Source organism: Erythrolamprus reginae, chromosome 2, assembly GCF_031021105.1.
Source record: "Erythrolamprus reginae isolate rEryReg1 chromosome 2, rEryReg1.hap1, whole genome shotgun sequence".
NCBI classification, from domain to species: Eukaryota; Metazoa; Chordata; class Lepidosauria; order Squamata; family Dipsadidae; genus Erythrolamprus; species Erythrolamprus reginae.
Window position 1 is genome coordinate 136,407,563 of NC_091951.1, and position 21,146 is coordinate 136,428,708.

A 21,146-nucleotide genomic window follows, 5' to 3' on the forward strand; every position below is an offset into this window, starting at 1 on the left:
TCGGGAATTGAGAAGTGAAACATCTAAAGGCTAAAATATCTATGTGTATCAATATATATATAACTATCATGAATCATGAAGCACATATATGTTGCATTTATCCTTACCTTGTTAATATTCCACAATGTAGTCATATTTTCTGACAATTTTACTTTTTATACTTCTCCCCTTGTATGCACGTGGACATGTAACCCAGATCATTGGTCCACGCAATAACGCGCTTGTTCTTCCTACTTTTCCGAAAAGGTATAAGAATGTAACCAAAAATGTTAATGGTTGCTCAGATTTTTTGAACCTTGCATGCAATAAACCTGAGTTACTCCACCTCCACGTGGCCTCTATTTCCTTGAATCTTTAAGCTTGTTTTCCTGCAACATCAGGAAACATTAGATTTTGGGTGTGTTTTGGGCACAATGGACCGAAACTGACTACTGTTGACTTTGTTGTTAGAAAATGTTGCATGTGGCATTGAGATGACTAAGGCTGGTAATCTAACATACATTTTCTACACTACCAAAGAACATTATGTGGAAGACTTAACTAGTCATTATGTTGGAAGACAATATGGATAGAACCATCTAGTAATGATTCCAAGTATGGAAGATTGATATATGCAATTTAAGAGCTAATGGTTAACAACAAGAATTAACAAATGGAATGGGTGGGAGTGGAAAGAGAGCCAGTTAGGTCTAGTGGTTAAGGCATTAGCCTAGAAACCAAGAGGTTGTGAAGTCTGATTCCATGTTAGATATGAAAGATGGCTGGGTAGCTTGAGGCCAGTCACTCTCTCTCAGACCATAATGTCAGCCTCTTTCAGGCTCAGACAATAAGCTGCTCAGTGAGTATCTGTTACAAATAAAGGATCAACACATGGCTGATTCTCCCTCCCACTTCTGCCAAAGAGGAACAGACCCTGAACTTGCAGGAAAATGCTATGTGGAAAAAAATGGAGTGGAAAAATGTGTTGTATATGCAATTAAGAGAAAGGGAAAGGAAATGTATCAAAATATGATTGATTTGATTTGGATGCTTATGTTAAGAAAGATTCTGAATATAAGAGACAACACTGTAATTTGAAAACAACAGACATAGAAATACTAACAGTGAATGTAAAATGGCAGAAGGAAGTCGAAGTACAAGACCTGGAAGAATGAATGAAATCAAATGTAAGAAAGGACATGGACCGAATGAATGAAATCAAATGTAAGAAAGGACATGGAAGTTGATTAGAAGAGAGTAAAATAAATATCTGTACGTTACTAAATGTATATGGAGCTACACTAATAGGAAATATGAAAAAGGAAGTCTAGTATATAAAATTAAATAGGATATGGATGAGGAAAATACATATAAAAGCATAGCTGCCACTAAAAACAAGACAACTGTTTAATAGATATACAGCAAAAATGGCATCTTTAAATATGTAAGTGAGAGCCAGTCTGGTATAGTGGTTAAGACACCAGACTAGAAATCTGAAGACCACGAGTTCAAATCCAGTCTTAAACATGAAGTTATCTGAATGACATTGAGCCAGTCATTCTCTCTCTTCTCTAAGAAGCAGGTCATGGCAATCACTTCTGAAATGTTGCCAAAAAAATTATAGGGACCTGTCCAGGATGTCTCCAAATGCCAACACTAACTTGAAAGCTTCCCTTCTATCTCACCAAAAGAGAAGTAATTAAATATAGGAAGAGTTGAGATTAAAAGAGGCAAAGAAATAAAAATGATTTTGATAGAAATAATTGTTCTGGAATTGGGTGACAAGGGCTAAATAATGAGTGTCCAACACAGTGAGTTCAATTAAAAGCAATGAAATAAATTTGCATGAAATGGAAGTATGAGAATGTTGGAAAGAGTATTTCAGAAGTCTGTATAAAAATTGCAGTGATATTATAGCTGTAAGAAATTGAAACGAATGCTATAAATACAGTATGTTTGAGAAAAAATGATGAAAGAAGTTGTATAATCCTGAGAAAATACTAAATAATAAAGCTGCAGTACAAGGTCACTTGAGAAATGTAAAAAAAAGTGTGATTTGCCAAGGTGTGGCTATGCAAAATATTTGACATATATTTGGAAGACGGTATTAAAGAGTACCATTACTGTTCCCTTATACATATGGAAAGATAGCAACAGTACATGCAAAAACTATAGAGGAATTAGTTCTTTATGATGGTTGAAGAGGTGTTTGGCAGAATTCTGAGTGAAAGGATTTGAGCAATGACAATGAGCAATATTTGGAAAGTGTGATATGGCATTATGGGTCATTGAGAAATACATAAAAGTGAAATGTGATGCATGATTGATTTATAGAAATCATATAAAACTAATATCTATTTGCACAAATATGTGCTGTTTATAGTAACAGAGGTATGGTAGTTGCAAAGAAGCATGAAAATAAAGAGAATGCTTAGGGCAAGGTTCAACATTAAGTATGAAGCAAGACAAAAGTATGTTTGGGTAATTTATGTATTTATGTATATGTAATGACATATGAAGTATTTTGGATGAGAACACGGATATGAACATATGTGTATTTTTATGGAGGTCATACAGCATTGCTGGGTGAGAAGTAAAAGATTTGTGGCAAATGTTAGATAGTCTGCAACAAAGAATACATACAGTATCTTAAAATTAATGTTTCAAAGACGAAGTAGTTATCTAAGTATTTCTTACCCACTTTGCAACAGTAAAAAACTCACTCTGGCTGTTGGTTGCATAGATTCTAACAATCAAAGAGGAGAATATAAGGTGACACAAATTCCCTATGCTTTGCATCCATAAATTAGGACCTTCAAGGATTATAGTTACAAGAGAAGTGCTATCTAATTTACTATAAATAAAAAGCCTGATTAGCCTGCAACCATACACCTAGATGGTTTGAATAACAAGTCTGGCCAGTTAGGTCTCAGAAAAGGACTGGCCCTAAACAGACTGTGAAGTTTGTCATTTTCAGGCAGAGTAATCCTTTCAATAATTGCAAGCCTGAACTAGGAATGTAAAATCAAAAATCACAATCCCGTGGAGTACTGTATCAAACCAAAAGTGAATGTAATCCCCACCTCTTATTTATTCTTAGCTCCGAATATAGGAAGATTATTTACCTCTTACAAATGTTGTAAGAAAATATCAGGGACCACCTTCTCAACCATGTTCTTGCTTGTACTTTTTGCATGGAAAACTTGGTTTCCTGTTGCTAAAGAAAGTTAACATTCATTTCTTGTCTAATCTATCAAAGAGAATATATTGTAATTCAGTGCAGCTTACTTTGAGTAAACAAAGAAATAACCAGAGCTAACTTTAATCACAAGGAGAACTTTACATATTGATTAGATTTTTGTTTGAAAAAATATACTGTATTTAGTTCTAAATTGTCAAAGTTTCTTCATATCCTTTCAGCATATATAGCTAAGGGTTATACAATTCATGAAATCTGAGTTTTCTCTCTTATGCAATCAGTCTCAATAGTATAAAGTTGGAAACTTGTGCTGTGATTCTATGATGACAACAACCTTAGCAAAGCCCAGGAGGAGGAGAGAATTTCTACTATTTCCAAGATTCAGAAGCTATTAAAGTATTCATTTCCTTGTAACCAGCATAGATGGTGTCTAGGAGAACAAGGAGGGTTAGTGGTTAATTTTGTAATATGAGAGCTCCAGCCTTCATCCTCATAATAGTGTCTCCACCCAAGACTGGGAAACTAATTTAGTCATTAATAAAGCCGAGCTTCCTGTTTCAAGTTTTGTAAGTACAACTCAGGTCTATCCCAGCAGCGAAATGATATCTCCCTTTTGTATGAAGACAATACAATGACCCCACTGTTTCACAAAGTAAAACATTTTCTGCTTCTTCTTTTTCCTTGCAGTCAATAGGAATAGAATTAATTAGTAGGCCTTTGTCATTTCCTTTTATATTTGGATGAAGAGAAGAATCAACAAATCAGTTGAACAAGCACAGAATCAGAAAAGATAATCAACCAGCAGATCTTGAGGCTACTATTTATTAATTTGGAGCACTTATATTGCAACTACTAGCAGATTCTTGAGAAAGCTTAAAATGAAGGAAAACAAAACCATATACTGTACAGGTCTTTCCCATACTTCAGATTTTCTTCTAAATTTCTGGATAATAAAAGAATGCCTGTTACATTCACCAGACATTAATCTTACATAAGGCATTTTTTTTCTAAAACACCACTATTGCTTTTCTTTTTAGTTTTTCTTTTGAGTCCAATGGTACACTTTCTATTCCACAAAAGTAGAGAGGGAGCATTTATAAGCCTCTTCCAGCCTTCAAAAATTTTAATTATCAACCATTTTCTCACCTTATTCATACACCTTATTATTTATCAACCATTTTCTCACCATACAGTATATACTACACTCCTGTCCAATGATTCACCTTGAATTCTTACTGAGACAATAAGAACTGATTGAACTGAGAGCTAATATGCAGTCTCTCGGCTCTGTGAAATATAAAAATATATAATAACTAATGCTAAAAAGTCTATCAAATATATTATTTCTCCAGCAGCTTGTGTTTTTTTGCTGTTCATGAAGGAAGTCTTCCTCCTGTCGCACACTCATTCATCCACACAGAAGTTATTAATTTATTTTCTTGAAAACTTTCTGTCTGATGGCTAAAAAAATAAAGTTTTTTCACATGCAATTTTGACATTCCTCCTGTCTCAGAATATGTATTTGCTGACCTAGCAGAATACAAATCTACTACAGAAAGCAAGCTCAGTTAATATATTAATAGGGAACTATTTCCTGTTTCCTTTTGCAGTTTTCACCAATTTTAGAACTAGAAGCATTTTTAGCAAAATACCTTAAACATTTATCTAGTAATTTTATCCAATATGTCGATATTTATGTTGTTTATAAAACTGCCTGAGTTCTCTTTTAACTTATACAGTGTTGGTCATCCCTTTCCTAGAATCAAGCAATATAGAAACATAGAAACATAGAAGTCTGACGGCAGAAAAAGACCCCATGGTCCATCTAGTCTGCCCTTATACTATTTTCTGTATTTTATCTTAGGATGGATACATGTTTATCCCAGGCATGTTTAAATTCAGTTACTGTGGATTTATCTACCACGTCTGCTGGAAGTTTGTTCCAAGGATCTACTACTCTTTCAGTAAAATAATATTTTCTCATGTTGCTTTTGATCTTTCCCCCAACTAACCTCAGATTGTGTCCCCTTGTTCTTGTGTTCACTTTCCTATTAAAAACACTTCCCTCCTGGACCTTATTTAACCCTTTAATATATTTAAATGTTTCGATCATGTCCCCCCTTTTCCTTCTGTCCTCCAGACTATACAGATTGAGTTCATTAAGTCTTTCCTGATACGTTTTATACTTAAGACCTTCCACCATTCTTGTAGCCCGTCTTTGGACCCGTTCAATTTTGTCAATATCTTTTTGTAGGTGAGGTCTCCAGAACTGAACACAGTATTCCAAATGTGGTCTCACCAGCATTCTATATAGCGGGATCATAATCTCCCTCTTCCTGCTTGTTATACCTCTAGCTATGCAGCCAAGCATCCTACTTGCTTTCCCTACTGCCTGACTGCACTGTTCACCCATTTTGAGACTGTCAGAAATCACTACGCCTAAATCCTTTTCTTTTGAAGTATTTGCTAACACAGAACTGCCAATACAGTAGTCAGATTGAGGATTCCTTTTCCCCAAGTGCATTATTTTACATTTGGAAACATTAAACTGCAGTTTCCATTGCTTTGACCATTTATCTAGTAAAGCTAAATCATTTACCATATTGCCGACGCCTCCAGGAATATCAACCCTATTGCACACTTTAGAGTCATCGGCAAATAGGCAAACCTTCCCTACCAGACCTTCCCCTATGTCACTCACAAACATATTAAAAAGAATAGGACCCAGAACAGACCCTTGTGGCACACCGCTTGTAACCTGACTCTGCTCAGAATACTCGCCATTCACAACAACCCTCTGGTGTCTATGCTTCAGCCAGCTGCAAATCCATTGAACTATCCAGGGATTAAGTCCAATCTTCACTAATTTATCTATCAGCTCTTTATGTGGAACCATATCAAAGGCTTTGCTGAAGTCCAGGTAGGCAATATCCACGGCACCACCTTCATCCAACACCTTTGTGACATAGTCAAAGAAATCAATGAGATTAGTCTGACATGATTTGCCTTCAGTAAAGCCATGCTGATTTGGGTCCAATAATTTATTGTTTTTTAGGTGCTGATTTATCCTCTTTTTCAGTAGAGTCTCCATCATTTTAACGACAACTGATGTCAAGCTAACTGGCCTGTAGTTACCAGCTTCTTCTCTACTGCCCTTCTTGTGGATAGGCACAACACTTGCCATTCTCCAATCCTCAGGAACATCTCCTGTTAACAAGGATTGGTTAAACAAATCAGTCATGGGGGTAGCAATGACAGATCTGAGTTCTTTAAGAACTCTGGGGTGGATGCCATCAACCACAAAATGTAAAAAAGGTGTTAATTTGAATCAGTAAAGCATTATTTGTAATGTAAAAGAATAAAGGGCGCCCTCCCCCATTTTCATGATGTCTATACAATACTTATATATTTAATTTGATTTTAATTATTCTTTCTAAATTACAATAGTTTTGCTTCCTTCTTATATGGAAGACCCAACCCTACTTCTCTTTCAGTTCTATATTCAGATGAGTTTACAGTGTTGAATACTATATTCAGCTACAATATGCTTCAGTAAATGTTTTTATTATACACATTTCCACACCCACATTCTCTATGTTAAAAACAATAAGCCAAAGCTTAAGTATCAGACCATTCAAATATCACTATAGATGCTAGTTAAAGTAGAAAACTGAAACTTTACTGACTTGGTGAATGAAATTAGGTATTAATCAAATTTTCATTTACTTCTTCCAAAGAATCCTAAGCGCAATCCTAAGTGGAAATAAATAGTGTGATAGAGGCAGCAACAAAGAGGGCAGCTTTCTAAACTATAGGATGCAAATGTTAACAGACCTAGGTTTATAAGTCAATGAAGAATTCTGCAGTCCCCCAATATTTTAATTCTGAAGTAGATGCCTCCACAGGAAAAGTTCTAGAGATATGCGACTTAGTGGAGCGAAAAGGAGCACAAGAACTGAACATTCTTAAGATGTTTCTCACTACATGTCTTACATTTTAAAAAATTAAATAATTATTCCATACTAATTCTACATTCTTTGAACTTTTCCTACCTTCTCATTGGACTACATATTAAAATGAATAAGTTATTATGTGATTTCAGTTTTACCAAAGATGAAATGGAATAATGCTTAGGCTTCCACACTTCACTTTTTTTAAATGGTGAAATACTTACTGTTTCTAGGCTTATAATTCAAAATACTAATTTGTCTGAGTGAACAATGTAAAGGGTTCAAATAAAAAAAGTATACTCTTGCAACATTGCAGAAAATTACTTGGACTGTCAAACTCCACAAAGTGACATTCTACAGAAATACTAGTATTTGAGTACATGGAATCAGCACTGCAATTCTGCACATGCTTGCTTCCAAATCCCACATCTCAATAGGATTTATTATTCAGGCATTCTATTATCCGATCAAGTTCAACAGAACTGGCTGCCGATTGGCTGCCGATTGGTTTCCAGACACAATTCAAAGTGTTGGTCATAACCTAAAAGCCCTACATGGCATCAGACCAGATTACTTACGGGACTGCCTTCTGCTTCACAAATCCCAGCGGCCGATAAGGTCCTACAGAGTTGGCCTTCTCAAGGTCCCGTCGACCAATGTTGTCTGGAGGGGCCTAGGGAAAGTCTTCTCTGTGGCGGCCCCAGCCCTCTGGAATCAACTCCCTCCGTAGATTCGTACTGCCCCCACCCTCGTCTTTTGCAAGACCCTTAAGACCCATCTATGTCACCAGGCATGGAGCAGGTAGATCATGTCCCCTTCTTTTCTGACCGTTAAATGTTATGTGTAGATGTGATTGAATAGACTGTTTTTTAACATACCGTAATGGGATTTTAGCTTACTATTTTAACTATTAGATTTGTATAAACATTGTTTTGTATTGCATGTTGTGAGCTGCTCCGGGTCCTAATATATAATAATATAATGAATAATAATATATAATAATAACTAGGCTTGGATTTTGGCATCACAATATAATGAGCACTGCTGGCTGTAATATGTAACTACAAGTGCCTGATAAGAAACTCTTTGGAGCAGATCTTGATATCTGTCCAAGCACTGATTCAATTTCCAACATCATTCCAATTTATGTAGCACATTTAGTGTAATCTAAGCATAGACTAATTTTTAGAGATACAATGAGAAAATTGAAGAATTTGACAGTCTCACTGCAAAATTCAGAGTTGCCACTTATTGTTTTCATAGACCTGCCTTTCATTCAAAAAGTAATCCTAGGCTTACTTACAAGGCAGAATTGTACTGTATGGCAATAAAGTTGGTAGATAGAGCAAAATAAAGTTAAAGAGAGAAAAGGACAAGAACATGATGACAGCACAGCAGGAAATCACTGCTAAATGTTATTTGGGACAGTTACTGCTCCCCTCTCCACAATCTTCAACTTAAATGGTATTGTTTATTCTCATCACCATTCCTGGAACTACAAGCTAAATCCTCGGAGAGGGGCGGTATATAAATCCAATAAATAATAATAAAATAATAATAATAATAATAAATAATGAATAGCCCCCATCCCATCTCCAGCCAAGATATAACCCTAAAGTCATCTTCCCCCAAATGCGCTTATTAAACTGCCCCCCCCCCATATCGCCATTGCAAAATGCTGTGGGATACTGCAAAGTAAGGCTTCAACTTCAGAGCCGCTTGTTTTAAAAAAAGAGTCAATGTTATGAATCCCGTTTGAGTTTTCGGGGGGGGGGGAACCCAATAACAACGTCAAAGAGGAGTTGCCACCCCTCCCGTCTTTTCGGATCGGCATCAATTTTAGCTCCCCTCCCCCAACTTCCAGCCCTTTGGTGAAAACTTCCCAAGTCCTGCCTTCTCTTGAGCGTCCCCCCTTTTCCACTCATGGGGATTTTATCACCCGAAAGCTCCCCGCCGAAGGGAGGCGAAGAGGGCCCTCCGCGCTGGGAAGACAGGGGGGGGGGGGGAAGGAGGCCAACCTGTTTATTTCGCCGCCTCTTCCTAAGACAGGGCCCAAGCATCCCCGCCTCTCCCACAGCTCTCGAATCTCTCCCCCCTCCCCCCCGGTCGGTTTCCAGGCCAACCTGCCGGCCGGGCCTTCGTGAAGAAAAAGCCACCGAAAGTTTTTCCTTCCGCTCGGCTCCCTTCGCAACCTGCCGGCTGCGGAGGGGACGAGCAGGAAGGAGGAGGACAAAGCCCCCGTAGGGAAACCCGGGAGAATTTCGGACGGGCCTACTTGGGAGGGGAAGCCGCACCGTCCTGGGCGGGGGAGAGAACCGCGGGAGGGGGAGGAGGAACAGTCTCCACCGGGTTAGGGGGCTCTGCGTGACGCCGGGAACGAAACCTGCGCCTTCTTTTAGAAGGAGGAGGGGGGAGGTCCGGGCTAACTAGGCGGCCTAGAGCTCCAGCGGCAACAGCGACAGCGGCGCCGAGCTCCTGGCCGCTCGGCCTGCTCCCCACACTCGCATACCGCCTTCCCGGCGAAGCAAAAAGAAGAGGGTGCTGGCCTCCTTTCTCTAGGGAGGGTCAGAGAAAGGAAGGCGAAGAAGCGAGCGAGCGGCGGCCTCTTCCCAACGGGGAAAATGGGCCGCCGGGAGCAGCTGTTACGGCCGGGAGAGGGAATCCCTTGGCCTCCGGCGGAGGAACGGCCACTTCGGGGGGGACTGTTTCGAGAGGAAAGGGGGAAAAAGTTTAAAGACCCGGAATAATGGGGGAGGGTCCCTGCGTTTGGAGGAGTGGGGGGGGAGAGACCGGGCGGGCTGCGAGCGGCGGGGACGCGGAGCTAGGGGGAAACCTTTGGGAGCGGGGGAGGGGGGCCGGCCGGAGGTCTCACCTGTGCAAAAGTAGGGCGGGGGGAGGAGGAGGGAAGGTCTCGCTCAACGGAGGGGCTCTGTTCCCCTCGCCCTCCGAGCAGCGCTAGCAGCAGCCATTCATTGTCAGCCTAGGCAAGCTCAGCGGAGAGCAGCGCACTCGATCGAGCCGGGGGAGCGCAGCGCGCCGCCAAGCCGAGCCTCCGGCGCTCTGCTCTCCCGAAAGGCCTGGCTAGTGGAGCTCCGAACCAGCTGCTGACTCGCTCTTTTTACCCGCTCCGGCCGTCGGTGCCTACTATTTTTCTTTCTCTCGAACCCGAAGGGATGTTTTGGCTTTTGAACTCGCCAGCCCAGCCCAGCCCGATTTCCTTACATCAGACTTTGAAACAAGTTTCCAGTCGGAGGGAGGGGAGATAAGAGAGCGGGGGGGGGGGGTGTCTCGTCTGGAGGATCTGCGATTAATGGAATATCGGGAAGTTTGAGGAAAAGGCGGCTGTGTAAATGACGTCTTAAGTTTCCCCTAATTTCTTCCTATATTTAATATAGGGACTTCACGAGGCAAAAAGAGGGCGGTGAAAATATTAACGGACCCCTCACATCCTGGACATAAATTATTTCAGTGCCTACCCTCAAAATGATGCTATAATATAGAGCAATGAACACCAAGACAGCTAGACACAAAAACAGTCTCCCCCCCCCCCAACACCATCTCTCTGCCAAACAAATAACTCCCTCAACACTGTCAAAGTATTCACTAAGGCTGCACTACTATTACTAGTCTCATAGTTCTTATCACCTATCTCTTCTCGCTTATGACTAATTTGTTGCTTGTGTCATTATGATTTATATTAATATTGTTTCCTGATTGTTTATTTGTACCCTATGACAATCATTAAGTGTTGGATCGCATGATCCTTCACCGCACGCATCTTTTATGTACACTGAGAACATATACACCAATGTCAAACTCTTTGTGTCACACTTGGCCAATAAAGAATTCTATTCTGTTAGATTTACAATTTTGAATCCTTCCTCTCCAATAAAGTAACAAAAGGTTTCCCCCTCCAAAAGGAATTCTCACTAAAGACGGTATAGAAGTTCCCTATAAATCCAAGGCTAAATTACACTTTCTTTTGTCCTTTACAAATCCATAACCTGGTACTGAAGGTTGCAGAAGTCAGAGGTGGGAAGTGATGACGGCTTGGGCATTTTTAATTAAAATTGGGCAATAAATATTCAGAGTGCTTAGCAACCTCAAAACTTGGATGTACTGCCTTGAACTCCAGGCCCAGGTATCTACAAATGCCAAATTTAATAAGAAATCAGGGTAGGTTATGCAGAATCTATTTGATGGGAAATACAATTTTCTGATTTCAAGGGAACATATTACCAAGCAAGAAGATAAAGCACAACCCTGACGTGGCCCTCAATAAAATTGAATTTGACACCTAGACAAGTGCTTGTAGAATGAGGGCAGAAATACTAATTATTTCTTTAGCTAAAGTTGCAATTTAGTCTTCCCAGTAATATCAGTATAAAAAAGTTACCAGTAAGCACATATCTAAATTGTTAATTCTTTTGCATTCTGATGCTCTATAGTTCAATTTACAACCATTTGTTTAGTGACTGAAGTTACAATAGCACTGAAAAATTATTTTTCACATTTAGAACAGTAGTCATGTGATCAAAACGCTGATGATACCCAGCTTTACATCTCCACCCCATGTCCAATCAACGAAGCAGTGGAAGTAACCGGTGCCTGGAGGCTGTTGGGGCCTGGATGGGTGTCAACAAACTCAACCCGGATAAGACGGAGTGGCTGTGGGTTTTGCCTCCCAAGAACAATCCCATCTGTCCGTCCATCACCCTGGGGGGGAATTATTGACCCCCTCAGAGAGAGTCTGCAACTTGGGCGTCCTCCTCGATCCACAGCTCACATTAGAGAACCACCTTTCGGCTGTGGCGAGGGGGGCGTTTGCCCAGGTTCGCCTGGTGCACCAGTTGCGGCCCTATTTGGACCGGGACTCATTGCTCACAGTCACTCATGCCCTCATCACCTCGAGGTTCGACTACTGTAATGCTCTCTATATGGGGCTACCTTTGAAAAGTGTTCGGAAACTTCAGATCGTGCAGAATGCAGCTGTGAGAGCAGTCATGGGCTTCCCCAGGTATGCCCATGTTACACCAACACTCCGCAGTCTGCATTGGTTGCCGATCAATTTCCAGTCACAATTCAAAGTGTTGGTTATGACCTATAAAGCCCTTCATGGCATCGGACCAGAATATCTCCGAGACCGCCTTCTGCTGCACAAATCCCAGTGACCGATTACGTCCCACAGAGTCGGCCGTCTCCGGGTCCCGTCAACTAAACAATGTCGGTTGGTGGGCCCCAGGGGAAGAGCTTTCTCTGTGGTGGCCCCGACTCTGGAACCAGCTCCCCCCAGAGATTAGAACTGCCTTTCGTAAACTCCTCAAAACCCACCTTTGTCGTCAGGCATGGGAAAATTGATCTCCCCCGGGCCTATATAATTTATGTATGGTATGTCTGTAGGTATGTCTGCTTAAAAAATGGTTTTTTAACTATTTTAAATTGTAAATTATTAGATTTGTCATGAACTGTTTTATTGTGTTGTGAGCCGCCCCGAGTCTACGGAAAGGGGCGGCATACAAATCTAATAAATAAATAAAATTCAGGTGTTTGGCAACTGGCAGGTATTTATGAACATTACAGACTCCTCGAGTCATGTGATCACTTTTTGTAACCCAACAAGCAAAGTTAATGGGGAAGTGAGATTTACTTAACAACCATGTTATTAACATCAGCCGCAGTCATTCACTTAACAACTGTATCAAGATTTTTTTTAAAAAAATGGGGCAAAACTCGTTTAATAACTGTCTTGCCTAACAATAAAAATGTTGAGCTCAGTTGGGGTTGTAAGATGAGGACTATCTGTAACTGGGCTGTAATTTTGCTTCAGTAATAAAAACCTACAAATATAATGAGGGTCTGAATGAGAAAAATAGCTAACTGCAGTTTGTTCTGTTCTGACTTCTGAAAATTAAAGTTTGTTTGTTTGTTTGTTTGTTTGTTTAGATTTGTATGCCGCCCCTCTCCGCAGACTCGGGGCGGCTCACAACAAAGTGCAAAAAGACAATTTATAACAAATCTAAATTTCTACTAAAAAATTTAAAACCCCATTTCTAAACACACATACATACACACATACCATTCATAAATTGTATATGCCCGGGGGAGATGTCTCAGTTCCCCCGTGCCTGGCGACACAGGTGGGTCTTAAGGAGCTTGCGAAAGGCAAGGAGAGTAGGGGCAGTTCTAATCTCCGGGGGGAGTTGGTTCCAGAGGGTCGGGGCCGCCACAGAGAAGGCTCTTCCCCTGGGGCCCGCCAACCGACATTGTTTAGTTGACGGGACCCGGAGAAGGCCCACTCTGTGGGACCTAATTGGTCGCTGGGATTCGTGCGGCAGCAGGCGGTCTCGGAGATATTCTGGTCCAGTGCCATGAAGGGCTTTAAAGGTCATAACCAACACTGAATTGTGACCGGAAGTTGATTGGCAGCCAATGCAGACTGCGGAGTATTGGTAAAACATGGGCATACCTAGGTAGGCCCATGACTGCTCTCGCAGCTGCATTCTTCATGATCTGAAGTTTCCGAACACTTTTCAAAGGTAGCCCCATGTAGAGAGCATTACAGTAGTCGAACCTCGAGGTGATGAGGGCATGAGTGACTGTGAGTAGCGAGTCCCGATCCAGATAGGACCGCAACTGGTGCACCAGGCGAACCTGGGCAAACGCCCCCCTCGCCACAGCTGAAAGATGGTTCTCTAATGTGAGCTGTGGATCGAGGAGGACGCCCAAGTTGTGGACCCTCTCCGAGGGTCAATAATCCCCCCCCAGGGTAATGGAAGGACAGATGGAATTGTCCTTGGGAGGCAAAACCCACAGCCACTCCGTCTTATCCTGGTTGAGTTTGAGTCTGTTGACACCCATCCAGGCCCCAACAGCCTCCAGGCACCGGCACATCACTTCCACTGCTTCATTGACTGGACATGGGGTGGAGATGTAAAGCTGGGTATCATCAGCGTACTGATGATACCTCACCCCATGCCCTTGGATGATCTCACCCCGCGGTTTCATGTAGATATTAAATAGCAGGGGGGAGAGGACCGACCCCTGAGGCACCCCACAAGGGAGAGACCTCGGAGTCGACCTCTGACCCCCCACTAACACCGACTGCGACCGACCGGAGAGGTAGGAGGAGAACCACTGAAGAACAGTGCTCCCCACCCCCAACCCCTCCAGCCGGTGCAGAAGGATACCATGGTCGATGGTATCGAAAGCCGCTGAGAGGTCAAGAAGCACCAGGACAGAGGATAACCCCCTGTCCCGGGCCCGCCAGAGATCATCCATCAACGCGACCAAAGCAGTTTCCGTGCTGTAACCGGGCCTGAAACCCGACTGCTGGGGACCTAGATAATCGGCTTCTTCCAAGGATCGCTGGAGCTGGAGTGCCACCACTTTCTCGACAACCTTCCCCATAAAGGGAAGGTTGGAGACTGGCCGGTAGTTGTTAAGTACGGCTGGGTCCAGGGAAGGCTTCTTGAGGAGGGGGCGCACGAGCGCCTCTTTATAGGATGATGGAAAGGATCCCCTCCCCAAGGAAGCGTTGATAATATCCTGGACCCAGCTCCGTGTCACCTCTCTGCTGGCCGAAACCAGCCAGGAGGGACACGGATCCAGTAAACAGGTGGCGGAACTCACAGCTCCAATGGCCTGGTCCACTTCATCAGGTGTCACCAGATCAAACTCTTCCCAGACAGATGGACAAGTACGGGCCCCAGTCACCTCAACTGACTCGTTGTCAGCCGACTCTGTTTTCCAATTGGAGTCGAGGTCCGCCCGGATCTGAGCAATTTTATCAGCGAAAAACGTGTTAAAATCCTCGGCACTACTCTGTAAGGGCTCCCCAATTCCCCTCTGATTAAGAAGGGAGCGGGTCACCCTAAACAGAGCGGCCGGGCGGGATTCCGCTGATGCAATCAAGGCGGCATGATACGCGCATCTTGCCGCCTTGAGCGCCACTTTGTAAGTCTTAATAAAAGCTCTTACAAGTGTTCGATCAGACTCAGACTTACTCTTCCTCCATCGCTTCTCTAGACGTCTCTTCTGGCGTTTCAACTCCTGGAGCTCCTCGTTGAACCATGGAGCTCTACGGGGTCTAGCGCCGCGGAGAGGTCGCAAAGGCGCAATCTGATCAAGAGCCTCCGCTGCAGCCTTGTTCCAGGCTTCTGCAAGAGACTCTGCCGAACTGTGGACGAGTGCATCTGGAATAACCCCAAGCACCGTCTGAAAGCCCTCTGGGTCCATCAGGCGTCTGGGGCGGAACATCTTAATTGGTTCCGCCTCCCTGCGGGGAAGGATTGGAGCCAGGAAGTCAAGCCGTAGTAGGAAATGGTCTGACCATGACAAAGGCAATACTTCTAAGCCCCTTAGTCTCAGACCATTACTCAATTGCTCAGAGAGGAATACCATGTCGGGTGCGTGCCCTCCCTCGTGCGTTGGACCCTGTATTACTTGAGTCAGGTCCATGGCTGTCATGGTGGCCATGAACTCCTGTGCCAGTCCAGAGGCTTCACCGAGTGATGGCAGGTTGAAGTCCCCCAAGACAATAAGTCTGGGGAACTCCACCGCCAATCCGGCTACCTCCTCGAGCAGCACAGGCAGGGCTTTAGACACGCAGCTGTCTAAAGATTGGTGATTATCATCAATTCCAAATTTGCATTTTCCATTGAGATTTCATGAGATTAGATTCAGCTATTGTTACACCCTCCTATCTTGCCTTAACTCAGTGCTTCTCAATTATTTTTTGTTATCCCACAGAAAGAAGTAAACATTTTGCACACACACACACACACCCAACTCTCTGACAATTGTTCAGCAATTTTTGCTGAAAAAACTCAATCAGCTTATCAGCATGATTGGGGTTTAATGTGTTTAAGTGACACCTTAATTTATTTGGCTTCATTCTGTCCACTGCCAACATTTTTAGACACAGTCAACATGTGTTTCCTTGTCTCCCACCATAGTCACAGTGAAGCCAAGCGCTTTGTTATATTTCCTAGTCCTAGCTTTTGGGAGACTTAAGTTTGTTTCATTATATCCATTTCTCTCTCTCTCTTTCTTTTTCTTTCTTTCTTTCTTTCTTTCTTTCTTTCTTTCTTTCTTTCTTTCTTTCTTTCTTTCTTTCTTTCTTTCCTTCCCATCCCTGTTAAATATTTTTCTATGGTGTCTCTTAAAGGTTTGTTATGTTCACTTCATATCTTCTGCTCTGTGCTTTGTGCTATTGTTCAGTGCAAAAAAGCATGTTCCCTAGATCATGCACCCCCCCTCCCGCATTGCTCCATGGTCCTCCCCCCCGGGGCCCGCCCCACTATTTGAGAAACACTGCCTTAACTAAATGTGGATTTTGGGGTCAAAAATTTATCTTTGCTAATGTTAGAGCATTGCAAGTGTTGATTAAGTTATATTAATCTATGACAATCATTAAATGTTGTACCTCGTGATTCTTGGCAAATGAGAGCATATCCACCAAAGACAAATTCCTTTTGTGTCTACACTTGGCCAATAAAGAATTCTATTCTATTAAGTTATATCAGGAGTAACAGTATTGTTTAGATTCAAAGGAAGGAAACCTTCTGAAATTTTAGGGTTTTCCAATCTATATATTTAAAATGATGTACACAACACTTTAGTTTTCAATTTCAATTTTTAGCTATCCTAGGCTTGTAGCCAAAAAATGGAGAAGGGCAATGATAACTTCATCTATTAACAGTTGGATTCACATATTGCACTAATCCTCAAACTAAAAAAGTATGTTCAGTATATTAAAAACTCAGCCTGAATGATGTCACTAAAGTTGCCAAAACATAATGTTTCTTCATCTGATTCTGTGCTTTCAAAGGCAGCTTAAACTTCAGAACTTTCCTAACATGCAGCTGAACATTATCTTCTGTTAACCAAGTAGCAACTAAAACAATGCCTTGACCTCAGCTTGAAATCCAAAATGTGGTCATTACATTCTTAATACCTGGAGCTCTTTTGAAAATGGAGACAGTAAACATACTATAAATGAATGAGTGCAACATAATTGTTTAGGTTGCGATATGTTTAATAAAATAAGAATTCTACCAAGTACAGCTTTTTTCACCCCTTTGAAAAATTGCATGCTACCATATCCTCTGTTTCAGAGATGCAGGATTTTCTGCTGGTGTTCAGCCTAATTTAATCCATTTAATATATTTTTGCACACTTTGAAACTATTTAACGTTAATAATAAATGATTTGATTATCCATATCTATCTAAATGGCATTTATTTTGCTGTAAGACCAGAATTCTTTGAGGTCCAGTAAGTGAATACATGCTTATTTGAAATACTGTTCATCATAAGGCAGTAATACTTTTAGATCTTCTCCTAAAGGCAGTTACTTAATTTATTCACCATTATATTAAATCATAATGTGCTCTGGCTGGTTTTGGCTTAATATATGTGTACCAAAAACTGTCTGTAGTGATCTCGACATGACTCTGAGAAAATGTAGATACAGACACAATTTGGCTTTGCTGAATTGCTATCTTTTACTAAGGCTGGTGAAAGTTGAGAGACATGAATCATCAATTTCTGTATTAGCTGGTGATTACATTCTATATTCCTTCCCCCTAGGCCATTACAAGTTATGCATGGTATGTTTGGTTTTTATAAATAAGGGTTTTTAGCTGTTTTATTATTGGATTGTCACATGCTGTTTTTATCATTGTTGTTAGCCGCCCTGAGTCTACGGAGAGGGGCGGCATACAAATCCAATAAATTATTATTATTATTGTTATTATTATTATTATTATTGTTGTTGTTGTTGTATCCTGTAATGGCTACCTTGTAACGCTGTAAATAGTTTGTTCCTCTTTCAGCGCTGTCTGAGCCCAAGCAGGAAGTCGCTCCTGATTGGCTCAGACGCGGCCGGCTCTAGCTTTGGCGGGAACCGCAAATATATAAAAGGAGCGGTTTCTCCAGGCAGAGTCAGTCGGTACTCGCTGAATTGTCACTTTACCTTGCTGAGCTGTCACTTGTTCTCTGAGCTGAATAAAAGTACCGATTGCTCAAAACCCTGTCTCCGGGTCTACTTCACTGGCGACGAACGGACGGAAGAAACTTCGCGTGCAACATGGACAAAATCCAGATCGGCCAGGCTCCGGAACTCTTCGATCCCGAGAAATCGACATGGGACGAGTACATGGCCACCTTCGAGATCTTCCTCGAGGCGGCGGGAATGCAGGACGCCGAAGCCGATCACAGACGGGCTATTTTCCTTAACTACTGCGGCGCAGAAATCCGTAGACTTGCCCAAACTCTCACCGAACCGGAACAAGCAAGAGCCACAGCGTGGGACGTCCTACAACAAAAACTGGCGAGCCATTTCAAGCCGACCAAACCAGCCATGGTTTTTCGGCATCAATTCCACATGATGGCTCAGAAGGAAACCGAGTCGATCAGCCAGTTTACAACGCGGCTTCGAACGGTACTTGCTCAATGCAAGTTTAAAGACCCGGAAGCTCGCCTCACCGACGCCTTGGTTTTCGGCATGAAAAGCAGCACGGTGAGAAATAAACTCCTCATCGAAGAAGAGCCGAGCCTACAAACCGTGATTAAACTGGCGCAAACCGCAGAAGCAGCCGACGCAGCGGCGAGAGAATTGAAAGAGCACGGAAGGCGAGAACTCATTGCAAAAATCGACTCCGCGTCTCCCAGCGCCATGGAAACAGACAGCAGCCAACAAATTCCCAGCGGAGACAACTGCCTCCTGGTGCAAGACCAGCCGAGACACCTGAGAGCTACTCACCCAGCCCCCTGCGCGGGCTGCCGGGGAAATCACCAGCGCCATCGATGCCCCTTCCGAGACGCTACATGCCGCCGTTGCAACCGGAGAGGCCACATCGCCATCGCATGCAGAGCAACAGCGCCAGAGGAAACATTTGCCACACCGCAATACCAGCGACCTCAAAACCAGACCCCCCAAGCGCGAGAAAGGAGACCATTCCGCAACGCGGGTCAAAGGAACTACTCAACCGCTAACCGCGACTACTATAGAGGTAACTCTCAATTTTCCGTGAATAACACGGCAACCAAAAAAGGGGCTAAAATTGTTATATCACTGTTACTCAATAACCAACCTTGCTCAATGGAGCTGGATACGGGCTCTAGATATACCATCATGCCCTGGGAAAAATTTAAACTGTATATGCCTAATGTATCTAAGGCTGACCTAAATCAAACCTCTTTGGTGATTAGAGACTTTCAAGGGGGAGTAATCTCGGTCTTGGGAACAGCAAATGTACCTATCGCATTCAAGAATGTTAAATGTACCCTTCCCATGCTTATTGTAACAGGGGCCAAGCACTCTCTTCTGGGTTTAGCATGGATGGAACCACTGGGGATCGAGATTTCGGGTGTGTGTAATGTAAACTGTTATGATATGCCTAACTTTGTGAAAGAGTTCCCTGAAGTGTTCAGCCCCACACTGGGATTGTATAAGGGGCCCCCTATATCTTTCTCTATTGACCCCAAGGTCCCACCGATCAGACTAAAACCTCGCAGGGTCCCCCTGCCGCTCCTCCCCAAACTAGACATACAGCTGGACAAACTCATTAGCCAAGGTATTTTGGTCCCTGTGGAACAGGGGCCATGGGAAACTCCCATAGTTACCCCTCTGAAGCCAGATGGCTCTTTAAGAGTTTGCGCTGATTACAAATCGACCCTAAACAAGGCACTCCAACACCACCCCTACCCCATCCCGGTTGTGCAACAACTGCTACACTCCCTGGGGGAGGGAAAAAGGTTCGCAAAGATCGACCTGGCGCAAGCTTACCAGCAACTTCCGGTCGATGAACAAACAGCAAACGCTCAAACAATTGTAACGCACAGGGGGGCTTTCAAATGCACGAGGTTACAGTTTGGGGTAAGCATAGCCCCAGGAATATTCCAGAGCATTATGGAACGCCTATTGTCAGGGGTAAATGGGGCCATCCCATACTTTGATGACATCTTAATTGCAGGGGAAAACCAGGAACAAGTAAACAAAAGAATAAGGGAAGTACTTAAGAGGTTACAGGACAAAGGTTTAAGAATCAAGCCTGATAAATGTGTTTGGGGAACCAACAGTATAGAATTCCTAGGATATAAAATAGATAAGGAAGGTATCCACCCCACAACAGAGAAGCTGAGAGCAATTAGAGAAGCCCCAGAGCCACGAGATAAGAATGAGTTGCAGGCATTTTTGGGCCTCCTTAATTTTTATTCCGTTTTTTTAAAGCAGAAGGCAACAGTAGCAGAGCCTCTCCATCGTTTACTCCAGAAGGAAGCCCGCTGGACATGGGGGAAAACTGAACGTGAAGCTTTTTCTCAAATAAAAAATTTATTAACTTCTAAAAGTGTAGTAGTCCAATATAGTGCTTCACTACCCATTAGGCTCACGTGCGACGCTTCGCCGTACGGCATAGGAGGAGTCCTAGCTCACGTTCTACCTAATAAGACAGAGGCCCCAATAGCATTTTTTTCAAGAACCATGACCAGCACAGAAAGGAATTATAGCCAGTTAGACAAGGAGGCTCTAGCATTAGTGGCAGGGGTAAAGAAGTTTCACAATTACATTTTTGGAAGAAGCTTTGAGCTAGTCACTGACCACAAACCCCTACTAGGCCTGCTAGCCCCCAACAAGCCCACTCCACCTTTTATGTCTCCAAGACTAATCAGATGGGCTCTGTTCCTCTCAGGGTATCAGTATGAGCTCACCCACAAGGGGGGGAAGGAAATCAATCATGCAGACGGTCTCAGCAGATGCCCCATAACAGACTTAGTGGAAGACCCTGTTCCTTCCACAGATGTGTTAATGATAGAACTCGAGGAAAACCCACTAACCACAGCAAAAGAGGTAGCTGCACACACGCAGCAAGATCAAATCCTTAAACAAGTGGTAAACTGTGTTCTAAAGGGATGGCAAAATGATGTTGTGAAACCTGAATTGTGTGATTTTAAAAACAAAAGACTTGAGTTATCGTATGTAAAAGGTTGTTTGCTGTGGGGGGATAGAGTGATCAT

At 42.7% G+C, this 21,146-nt stretch overlaps 1 protein-coding gene across 6 annotated transcripts in view; it reads right to left on the reverse strand.

Annotated features, from left to right (window-relative positions):
• NACC1 (nucleus accumbens associated 1) overlaps positions 1-21,146 on the reverse strand; it is a 63,882-nt gene that overhangs the window by 23,174 nt on the left and 19,562 nt on the right. For 2 of the 6 annotated variants that reach the window (XM_070739529.1, XM_070739527.1), the window contains exon 1: positions 10,001-10,112. The exons of 2 other annotated variants lie outside the window; for them this stretch is intronic. Coding sequence is in view for 1 of the 4 variants with exons in the window: in XM_070739526.1 (XP_070595627.1) it covers positions 9,147-9,188 (42 nt within the window). In the remaining 3 variants the exon portion in view is untranslated. Of the gene's footprint in view, positions 1-9,146; positions 9,205-10,000; positions 10,113-21,146 lie in introns of those variants that run through there. 2 more of the 6 variants (XM_070739526.1, XM_070739528.1) reach the window with 2 other exon arrangements.